This window comes from Pristis pectinata, chromosome 6 (assembly GCF_009764475.1).
Source record: "Pristis pectinata isolate sPriPec2 chromosome 6, sPriPec2.1.pri, whole genome shotgun sequence".
Taxonomy (NCBI): Eukaryota; Metazoa; Chordata; class Chondrichthyes; order Rhinopristiformes; family Pristidae; genus Pristis; species Pristis pectinata.
Window position 1 is genome coordinate 99041822 of NC_067410.1, and position 12228 is coordinate 99054049.

At 40.8% G+C, this 12228-nt stretch overlaps 1 protein-coding gene across 7 annotated transcripts in view; it reads right to left on the bottom strand.

The window, feature by feature from the left end:
* The window catches only part of LOC127572100 (transcription factor Dp-2-like), a 166789-nt gene that overhangs the window by 52137 nt on the left and 102424 nt on the right, over positions 1-12228 (bottom strand). For all 7 annotated transcript variants that reach the window (XM_052018982.1, XM_052018980.1, XM_052018979.1 and 4 more), the window contains one exon: positions 8654-8757. In XM_052018982.1, coding sequence (XP_051874942.1) covers positions 8654-8757 — 104 coding nt within the window. The remainder of the gene's footprint in view (positions 1-8653; positions 8758-12228) is intronic.

The window sequence follows — 12228 nt, forward strand, 5'->3', positions numbered from 1 at the left end:
GTGTTTTGATTATATATGTTAGATCAGTCACTCGAGATTCAATAACATAGGGTCCAGAAAAACGAGATTGCAAGGGATTATTTTGGCTAGGGAAAAATACCAACACCTTTTGCCCCACTGCGAATGTCCTAGGCCGAGCACGTCTATCAAAATATGTCTTCATTCTTATCTGGCTTGTTTGCAAATTCTCTCTCGCTAGCTGGCAGACCCTCTCCAACCGAGTTTTAAATTTTTGGACATAGTCCAACAGACTCAAGTGAACTTCCTCATTAACCCATTGCTCTCTTAACAACTCCAAAGGTCCTCTCACCCTATGTCCAAATACAAGCTCAAACGGACTAAATCCTATTGACTCCTGGATCGATTCTCTAACGGCAAACAAAAGTAAATGGATACCTTCGTCCCAATCCTTGGTGTTTTCAAAGCAATAAGTCTTCAGCATATTTTTGAGAGTAGAATGAAATCTCTCCAGAGCTCCTTGAGATTCTGGGTGATATGCAGATGATACAATCTGCTTTGCTCCCAGCTCATAGACTATTTGTTGAAAAATTTTTGACATAAAATTACTACCTTGATCAGATTGGATTTCTTTTGGCAAACCAAACAAGGTAAAAAATTTTACAAGAGCCTTTGACACCATCTTGGCCTTAATATTTCTAAGGGGTATTGCCTCTGGAAATCTAGAAGTGGCACACATGATGGTTAACAAATACTGATTTCCAGTCTTAGACTTTGGTAATGGACCAACACAGTCCACAATCACCTTCGAAAAGGGCTCCCCAAAAGCAGGAATTGGCTTCAAAGGAGCCACAGGGGGTTTTTGATTTGGTTTACCTACCATCTGACATGTGTGGCAGGTTCGACAAAACATCACCACATCTTTTCTCAAACCAGGCCAATAGAATTGTTTCAAGATCTTCCCTACAGTTTTTATTCACACCAAAATGACCACCCAAAGGCATACTGTGGGTCAGGTTTAAAATCTCATCCCTATAAACTTTTGGAACAACAACCTGATGAATAACTTCCCATTCCTCAGTAATAGGAACATGAGGAGGTCTCCATTTCCTCATTAACACTCCATTTTTGACATAGTATCCAATTGGCACTTTTTCAATCTCCTCACGAGAGTGCTTTTTCTTTCAATTCTGTCAACTCAGGGTCCTTTGTCTGTTCCACCATAAAATCCTTCCTCGACAAAGACAAATCTTTAAATTCAGGCTCACTATAAGGATGTTGATCCTCCAGTGAAGACAGAAAAGTCTCAGATAAGGCATCATAATTTTCTTCCTGTTTAGGACTGTCACAAGGAACCACATCAGACTGCATCGGACTGTCTGTCTTGGCTAATTCTCTAGCTCTAGCTCGAGTCACTGCACATGATGGGTAAACATCTGAATCATTCTCAGACTCATCAATCCTTGGTTTGGTCGTTGACCGTACCACAGGAACAATTTCTCCATCTGCAAGGTCATTTCCCAATAACAAAGAAACTCCTTCCACTGGCAAACTAGGTCTTATTCCTATCTCGACTGGTCCTTCTACGAACTTTGACTTTAAAATCACCCTGTGAAAAGGGACAGACATGGTCTCACCTGTAACGCCTCGTACTAGATTTACTTCACCAGTGTCACTTTCTTCACCAAAATTTAAAACACTGTCCAGCAAGAGAGATTGACTAGCCCCAGTATCTCTAAGAATTTTCACTGGCACCTGGGGTGACTCATCATTCAGTGAAACAAAACCCTCTGATACATACGAACGGAATTCTTTTCTCACCTCCTCCAACTTTTCCGCTTTTCCCTCTTGCAAGGACTGGTCTTTAACAGCATCTCCTAAACCTTCTTGATTTTTAATTGCCTGAAAGCAAGCATTGGGCACAGCTTCCTTCTTTTTCTTCAAAAGGGCACAATTAGATATCGCATGGCCAGGTTTCTTACAGTAATAACAAGTACGCTCAACAGCTTTCTCCAGCCCTGGCTTCTTTTCATCTTTTCCTTTTTGATTACCTCCCAATTTAATCTCTGGTTTACCTGGATTGTCCTTGTAACTCTTTTGAAAGGTTTTAGGTTGTTCCCATTTGGATTTATGGGTTAAAGCATAATCATCTGCCAACCTAGCAGTTTCCTGTAAAGTTTCCACTGCCTTTTCATTTAAATATGTTGTTAATTCAGCTGGAACACATCTTTTAAAGTCTTCCACTAGTATCAATTCTGTCAATTTATCATAATCCCCATCTACATTTTTAGCCAGGCACCATCGTTCAAAACATATTCTCTTTCCATTGGCAAATTCCATATAAGTCTGATCTGCAGATTTCCTCAAGTCTCTGAATTTTTGTCTATAAGCCTCAGGGACCAATTCATAGGCCTTCAAAATAGCTTGTTTTACCTTGGTATAATCAGCTGCATCCTCAGCAGACAAAGCAGAATAAGCTTTTTGAGCTTTACCTTTAATCACACTCTGTACCATAAGAGCCCATCCTTTCCTTGGCCAGTTTGAACTCACAGCAACCTTTTCAAAATGTTGGAAATACTGATCAACCTGATCTTCCTCAAAAGGAGGGACTAATCGAACCTCCCTGCTGGCTGAAAAACCATCATCAGAATCAGATTCCGAACTCCTACGCTTCATTTGTAACTCATGCTGCCTCTGTTTCTCCTTCTCCTCACTATCCAGCTCCATCCTCTTCAATTCCATCTGCTTCATTGCTAGATCAGCCTCTATCTTCATCTGAGTTATCTTTTGTTCGGCCTCTAATTTCTTTTGCTCTCGTTCAGCTTCTAATTTCTTTTGTTCTCGTTCGGCCTCTATCTTTAACTGGGTTTGTTCTCGTTCGGCCTCTAATTTCTTTTGCTCTCGTTCAGCTTCTAATTTATTTTGCTCTCGTTCAGCCTCTATCCTTGCCAGCTGCACCTGTGCCTCAGAAATTACTATTTCACTGCCAGGAAACTGTTTTAATACTTCCTTCTCAAACACCTTCTTTTCCACATAATGGCCAGCTATCAGTCTCTGAATATCTGCCTTTCTCATAGACTGCTTTACTTCTGTAAGGTTTAGCCTTGTAGCAATCTTTATCAAATCATCCTTTTTCGCCACCTCCAATCCCTTTTGGGTTGGCGACTCCAAAAGTGCCTTAATATCCATTGCTGCTGGTTTCCACACACACAAGCCAATTAAAAAGAATTTATCAGACCTCCCTCAAAAATCTTTGGATTGAATCCCGAATGAATCTCGTTAACCTTGGGAACTATCCTGGACGAGCCCCCAATTTTGTCACAAACCAGCAACAAAAGAAACACACTGAGCATGATTCAGTGTTAAAAACTATTTTATTAATCACTACTTATGATAATACGTAAAATAAAAGTAAAAATGTTAGTATGTTAGAATTCAAAAATGTTAAACCTCGAACGTTAACCCCAAAATTAAACTCGTCGTGTGTGTGTGTGTGACAAAGTCCAAAACTCCCAGTTCCAGAATGGTTCTTAAAGTTCAGTTCTGCAAGCCATAAGGTGAAACATGAGCAAGGGCTTCTTCAACAACCACCGTTGTCTGAAGATAAGATGTAGATGTAGAAAAACATCGAGAGAGTACATACGAAATCCAAATGTTCCACGATGGACCCCAAACGACACTCCAGTGTTTACTCGGTAGTGATTTCCTCACCCCGAAAAGCATCCGAACCGTGGTCGTCCACACACAAATACCTGTTTCCTTCTACAGGTCAGCAACAAAGTGAACTCCACCGGATTACTTCCAACTTCCATACATGGATTTCAGTGGCAAACACAGTTATTGTTTCTCATCCATCGATAGAGAAAAGAAGCAGGCTGGTGTCTCTCTCCCTTCTCTCTCTCTCTCCTTCTTCTTCTTCTAACTCCTTCAACCACGTCATTACGTCCTTTATCTTCTATTGACGTAAGCACGCCGCACACACGCATACACACACACTCTCTATCTTAAAGGGACTTTCACTGAGTCCGTAACACCAAAGAGAAAAGCCCTAGCTCACTCAAACTATCCTCATAAGACATGCTCTCCAATCCAGGCAATATCCTGGTAAATCTCCTCTGCACCCTCTCTAAAGCATCCACATCCTTCCTATAATGAGGTGATCAGATTTGCAGCTCAAGACTTCAGGAAAAAAAGGGTCAAAGGAAAAAAAAAGGGTCAAAGAAAAACTAAAGGCTTAAGTTGAGATGAGTGGCCTTGCAGGATAACAGTAAAAAAAATACCTGTGCTCAGCTGCCTTACAAAAGAAGTACCTCTGCTGCAAAGGATCCACAATCCCATCACTCTTGTGAGCAGTACATCTTATCAGACAAGTGATTATGTAACTGGCCTCCAACAGAAAGACACAGGCAGAAGGAGCTGGAGCCATACAACAAACCACATTCCAAATTTTAATTGGGGGTGGGGTGGGGTGGTAGGAATCTCATTGAAACCTACCAGATACTAAAAGGCCTGCATAGAGTGGACATGGAGAGGATCTTTCCATTAGTAGGAGGGTCTAGTATCTGAGGGCACAGCCTCAGAATAAAGGGCCATCCCTTTAAAACTGAGACACAGAGGACTTTCTTCAGCCCCAGGGTGTGTATCTGTGGAATTCAGCCTCCACAGCCCTCTGTGGCAACAAGTCATTGGCTGTATTTAAGGCAGAGATTGATAGGTTCTTGATTGGTAAGGAAGTTAAGGGTTACTGGGAGATGGCAGGAGAATGGGGTTGAAAAAAAATCAGCCATGATTGAATGGTGGAGCAGACTCGATGGGCTGAATGGCCTAATTCTGCTCCTAAATCTTATGATCTTAAATAGCCTCAGATCTATAAAATCATTTCTTGAACTCCTGCTACAGCTCCATCAAAATTCTGCACTTGAAACTGCAATCTGCCAATTACTTTTATATTGCTGAAGAATTAATTAAAACAGATTAAACCAGAACTAAACCAGAATTAAACAAGAATTAAACCAGAAAATACTGCAAATACTCAGCAGGTCAGGCTGCGTCTGTGGGAAGAGAAACAGAGTTAATGCTTTAACCTTCTCCCTGAAATGTTAGCCCTGCTTCTCTTCCCACAGAAGCAGCCTGACCTGCTGACTATTTGCAGCATTTTCTGTTTTTCTTTTAGATTTCCTGTCTCTGCAGTTTTTTTGATTTTCCCCTACTTGAAAAACTGCTTTATTCAGGGGACAGAGTGATCAACTCCTATCCATATGACAAATCACAATACAACTAACCTGTAGGTAACAACAAATTCAATGTAGGAAACATCTGAACTAAAGAAGTTTGCTTCATGCATCACCTTTCGGTTTCATAGGCCTGCTCACCCTGCAAACCCCTCAAATGAACCTGGAAATGCTTCGTTTATGCCCCCTTCCAAGCAATTTAAATGCTGCATTAAGACGCAAATCTTGCTTAAATGCGACATTTACATAAATTGCTTCACAGTATCTTCTATCATAAAATTCCATCACCGAACTGCAATAAAATGATGACATTTTCACAAGTGAGTTAGCAAAGGTGATTCAGCCTCATCAAATCTAAATAACTAGTATCACCACAGGCAAAACTAGCTAAGCTCATCAGCATTGAGGAGGTAATTTCTGTACCACGATCAACCTTTGTTACTTATTTATGTACAGAAATGGGCTTCAGTTCTTTGTTGTGCAAATATGAAAAATTAAAGCACAGCTTGTGAAAATAATGTCTATATTCAAGCATAGCTTTGATACCAGGAGGAACCAAGAGTTTCAAGACTAACCACCTCTCCTCACATCTATTGAAACAAATTCAATGAATTTTCCTTTAATTTAATGAAATGATTAAACTCCACAAATGGTTTGCAAGGTTATCCAAGCACAACAAGCTGTTGAGACCAATGTAAATCCTCAGTCCATTCTGACAGCAGGTCATGCCACATAGTTCATAAGGAATTTAGGAGAGTTATGGATATGTTCTGTCAACTTTGATTAAAGACTCAAGAATTCAATTCAATTATTGAGCCACCACTTAAGGTAGTCACATTCATTTTCCCATGGGAGATAGTTTTGAGCACACTTAATGCCAAAAGCAAAACAATGCCATCGTATAATGTGAAGGACATTTATGAAGTATATTTAACATCTGCTAAAGCATTCTCAAGTATTATAACATGTTAGTGTTAGCACATTGCCTCAGTATTAAAACTCAATTTTAAACAGAGCAGAGGAGAAAAGCAGCATTTCATGAGAGAAACACAATATTTAGCAGACCAAGTGGTATGTCAATAATCTAGTATTAAAGTTGTCCTCTTTTTAACCATCTTTCAATTAACACAAACCTGCTTTGGTTGCCATTTTGATGGCCTGTGTAGCCAGAGAAAGTTAATTTAAGCAAGTGAGATGGCGTGAGATCAAAAGAAAAAAGGAGAGCCAGAATGAAACACACAGCTTCGTGCAAATAAACAAAGCTTTATAGCTTGGTTACGACCCTGGAAGCATCGTCTAAGAAAGCATTTCCTTGTACTTTGTCTGCTTCTGTATGGCCCGCTGCCAAAACTCTTGCTCAAATCCTTGCACCTTCCTCAACGGATGGTTTGCAGAAAGTACTGGGCCTGCTCACTACTCTGCCTCATGCAATTCTCAATCCAATGCTGATGGAAATTTCATTACCAGTTTGAATTTAAAAATATTAATTTATTGTTCAGGTAAATGTTAAATGCAAGCTTTAAAGAAATTAATTAAATCCAGGTAATTACCAAGCCTTTCCAAAATGCTCTACAAAAATATGAAACATATATAATGAAGTGGCCAAAATGTCAAAATAGTTCAAAGTGAATCATTGCTCATCAGTTGCATAAAGACAAATTGTTCGTAAATACCTGAAAGATGTTTTGCTGCCACCTGTTGGGTAAATCCTGAATTTCAGTGACATCAATCAAAAAACATTCAACCTCAGAATAAGGGGTATACCAGATGAGCAGAAATTTCTTCACTCAGAAGGATGAGGAACCATTGGAATTGTCTATCCTGGATAGCTGCACAGATCAATGGATTTCTGGACGTTAGAGTAATCAAGGGATTATGGAGCTAATGCTGGAAAATGGTGGCAGGGTAGATGATCTTAACAAATGGTGGAGCAGGCTCGAAAGGCCAGATGGCCCACTCCTGCTCTTGTGTTTGACTGGAAGGGTTGATCACACACGACTATTTCCATGTAACCTCAGCAGGAGATTGTGTGCCTCTGTAAATCGGAGGGTACAACAGTGACTGAATCTGATTTTATAAGTGAAAAAAATGAATTTTTGCTTTAGATCAACCTCCTGCAAAATCTGTTGTCAGTATCAGTACTTCAGTGCAATTTTTTTAAAAAACATACTAGCAGGTTATTCATTTTGTTATCAAAGGTCTCCCTCCCAACAGACTCCCAACCTTCACCTACATTTACCGAAGTCTCAGCTCCTCTCCTTTCTGCGTCATATGGTATTTTTCATGTTGCATCCCCTTTAAATGTCACTCCTCAACTGTTCCCAGTTCAACCCTCCTTGGACAAGCTCACATCTTTTCTCTACTCCCCTTTGAGTATTCACAATACCAATCACCTAACCCACAGCCGGCCGCACCATAGCAACAATCAGAACTGCATCATCCCCCATAACTAACTCTGGTTCGGCCTAACCTCAACAATCTTTGCGATGGATCTTTTCCTGATTTGCTAATAAATCATCATGTAATGTCCTTGTCTGTGTGAATTGTTCTCTTGTGAATAAGCCGCTCACCATTCAAAATATAATTGTGGATGAATCTAAGAAAATCTTGGCCTTGCCTGGACTCTGGGACACCAGATCCCTCTCACTTGCATTTTCTTCACTTTCAAGCAACTCACCCAATTCAATCTTTGGCCTCATGTAAAGTTATAGTTCTGTAACACTTTCCCAAATTAGATCACCATACAACTTCTGACTTTGGCCAACTAGGGCAGGAGCAGCAGGGGCATGGGAATACCACTGCTTACAAGCTACCTTCCATGGTTTACACCATTTTGACCTGGAAATACAGCACCGTTCTTTCACTGCAGCTGGGTCTAAATCCTAGAACTCCCTACCAAGTAGTACTGTGGAGTACCTTCACCAGAAACTCTGCAGTGGGTTGAAGCAGACTGCTCCCCACCATCTTCTCAGCACAACAACTAAAGATCATTATAATTTTCAAAGCAATGAAGAGGTAATGGATTATCTCTCTCATGATCCTTCTAATGTCCTGGCAAAGAAAATAACTAATGCTAAGCAGGGAGGGCGGAATGGGATGGGAAGTATCCGAATTTTATATGGCAACTTCCAACAAATGTTGAAATCTCATCATGTGGGGAATTACAAGATCAAAAGGTAGACCTTCAGATTCACATACACAGAACATTAGTGCCATAACATCACAGATGGTAAAATATTTAGCAACATCCGTTTGTCTATGGAGTCAAATATATTAGTTTCCCCTTTGTACTACCCTTTGAAACAAAAGGAAGAAAATACAAAGCATCTTGCACCACAGTAGAACACATTCTTTTCTGACAATGCGGTTAAAGAAGATGAACATATGAGCATATTACACTATGTTTGCATACAGTGAGTAGACTGAAAAAGTCATGAAACCACTGAAGGGTCTTCAATACTCACCATTTGGGGTGCAACATTCACGTTTGCTAGGCCTAAGGTTTTGGGTAAGATCTTGGTTTGAGAGACGATGTTGGAAACGGATGCTGCGACCATGGATATACTATCTGGAAACAACCAAACCAACAATTAAACTGTGAAGATCTGTACAAATGAAATATTCCTTACTGGGAAAGCACACATATCAACCTCTCAGAGGTATCATGAGATGTGTCTCCCATCTCATCTGAGCCCACATGCAACTGTTTGTTGACCTGTGAAGATAGCTAGACATGACTGGGTACCAGAGCTTTGGTCTTTTGGACGGTACCAGGAGCCTTACCAGACCTGCATGAGGTGAATGACACTTAAAGGCTTGAACTCCTTCTCTTCCAACATGTGAACCATTTGTGATCAAACAATTAAATAAATCTGGAATGAAAAGTTGGTCTCAGTAATGCCATCAATGAAACACCTGGTTTTATCTAGGTATTAGTGAACCAGAGTGGTCTTTATATTAAATATGTAGTTTAATTGAAAGGAAATCTTACAGGTTTGGTCTGTTTGTAATTTCTGACTCACCAATGGAAAACTGCCATCCTTACTGATCTGACTTACCTGTGACTCCTGACCCACCAATGTGGTTGACTCTTAGCAAATCTAAGGTAATTCGGGACAGGTAATAAACATTGACCCGAGCAGTGAAACTCACACATTGAGAACAAATAGCCAGATATTGGCAAGTATAAGTGTGTGCCTTAAATTTACAAGTTTCTTTGCAATCGAGGCTGGTGAAATTTAATCCAGCTGGCCCAGACACAGCAAATTGCACAGGAATGCAGGGCATCTCTACAGACAAGAATCATCGCCTTGAGATTTCAGGGAGAAGTCAAGGCAATTTTATCATTCACACCAGCTCTTAAAGGAGAAAAATCCAGTTCTGGGGAGTGGAAGGTGCTTGTCATGAATTCTTTTGAGATGAGGGAGGTTGTTCCACACCAGCTATCCCATGGACATGACAGGGTGATGACTTGGTCCAATGGCAAGGAAGTCCATGGTGATTAGAGACTATGCTCTGCTGCACAGTTAGTATGCACACTTTCTCTCGAAATACATACAGTGCATACAGAGGCACTCTGACCACACACAACGACGCACTCCTGTCCACACCCACCTTCTCAGCCCTCTTCCCCCATCTCCTTGCCTCTGTCCAATCCTCCACTAACTGCCTCCATCACTTCCTACCTCTCAGCATCCACCCTCATTGCCTCTTTCCCTTTCCTTTCCCACTCCATCCAGCATCAATAGCTGCAATGCTTTAAGAAAGCAGTTTGCTTCCACTTTCCCAAGAACAATGATCAATGAACAATGGATGCAGACTTTGCCGATGAAGCCACATCCAGGAGTAAATATTTTAAAAATCATCAAAGAAACTTTGATTCAGATTGTGAGCATCCCGATGAGAGGGTGGTATAGTGGGCAATAACATAAAGCAATCCGGTTAATGTGATGACTCAATGAGAACATTTCAGGCATTATTAACTTCTAGATGGAAATTTGAATGTTAAAGATTTAATTTGATGACCTTGATAAATACACTTAATGGGCATCATATGTTGGAATTTTTACTCTGAGCACTTTTTTTGACTTCATTTATGATTTCTTCAATCATTTGCTTTTAATTTCTTTTATTTCCATCTAATTTGAAAGACTGAGTCATAACGCAAACTGGGCTATAACGTTGACTTATTTTGGTTTCTACTCTGCTACAACCTGTTTGTTCCTTAGAGTTATACAGCATAGAAACTGGCCCTTCAGCCCAAATGGTCCAAACAGACCAAGATGCCCATGTAACCTAGTCCCATTTGCCCGCATTTGGCCCATATCCCTCTAAACCTTTCCTATCCATGTACCTGTCAAACGCCTTTTAAATGTTATTAATGTACCTGCCTCAACCACTTCCTCTGGCAGCTCATTCCATATACTGACCACCCTCTGGCTGAAAATGTTGCCCCTCAGGTTCCTATTATATCTCTCCCCTTAAACTTATATCCTCTAGTTCTTGATTCCCCAACCCTGGGAAACAGACTGTGTGCATTCACCCTATCTATGCCCCTCATGATTTTATACACCTCGACAAGATCACTCCTCATTCTCCTAGGCTCTAATGAATAAAGTCCTAACCAGCTCAACCTGTCTCTATAACTCAGTCCCTCGAGTCCTGGCAACATTCTTGTACATCTTTTAGAACATAGAACATTACAGCAGGGTACAGGCCCTTCAGCTCACGATGTTGTGCTGACATTTTATCCTGCTCTAAGATAAATCTAACCCTTCCCTCCCACATAGCCCTCCATTTTTCTATCATTTATGTGTCTATCTAAGAGTCTCTTAAATGTCCCTAATGTATCTGCCCTCACAACCTCTGCCGGAAGTGCATTCCAATGCACCCACCACTCTTTGTGTAAAAAAAACTTACCTCTGACATCCCCCCTATACCTTCCTCCAATCACCTTAAAATTATACCTCCTCAGGTTAGCCACTTTCACCCTGGGAAAAAGTCTCTGGCTGTCCACTCGACCTATGCCTCTTATCATCTTGTACACCTCTATCACGTCACCTCTCACCTTTCTTCGATCCAAAGAGAAAAGCCCCTGCACTCTTTCCAGCTTAGTGGCATCTTTCCTACAGCAGGGTGACCAAAACTGAACACAATATTCCAAACGCGGCTTTACCAATGTCTTATACAACTACTTGATTGAGAGTGACATTGGATAACCTGATCCAAAGTTCCTGCCTCTCGGTGAATATAACATTTCAGTTCTAAAGGCTAAACTTCCTTCACCTCCAATGAAGATCCAGAGGGCAAGTCAAAAAGTTTGAGTCAATGGCAATAATGCACATAGGATAAGAAACAGCACAAGTAGCTTAGAAGCACAATTTCAGCTTTATGGGAATGATTTAGGAATTTGTCAGATATGGAATTAAGGAATAACAACCATAATCTTACTGAACGACAGAGCAGTGTCGAAGGACTGCACAGCCAACTCCTGCAGATCCACTATCCATTCTGGAGAGCTGACTACAAGTGGAGCATGACTGGGACTTAAATATCCAAAGGTTACAGCATTTTTAGAAAGGACAAGAAAATTCAAAATGAAGCTCTACCACTAATGATACAAGCCATAATTGCAAAGGTATAAACAATCTGAGCAGGAGTGATCAGGTAATCCTAATCGTAAGGCTAAGGGAAAACAAACGATACAGCCTCCAGGAAGAGTTGCCTACAGACCTAGTATTGGACTGGACTGTGTTCACTAGTAAGTCAATAGAGAGCACCAGCTAGTGGAGGTCTGAGCATTCACACTTTCTGGACTTCCATGCTGTCCACACTGCAGCACAGAAGGTGCATCTCACCTCCTGACCTCACCACTGAATCCAGGGGAACTCTATAATGGGCCGTGCTGAGGAGACAGATAGACTTTGTATCTGGCACCTCAACTTCATGCCAGTCACAGCCAGCATATCCAATGTGGCCTCATTCAGATCAATGGTGCTACTGACTTCCTTTAATAAGATACAACAATGTAAGTGGTTTG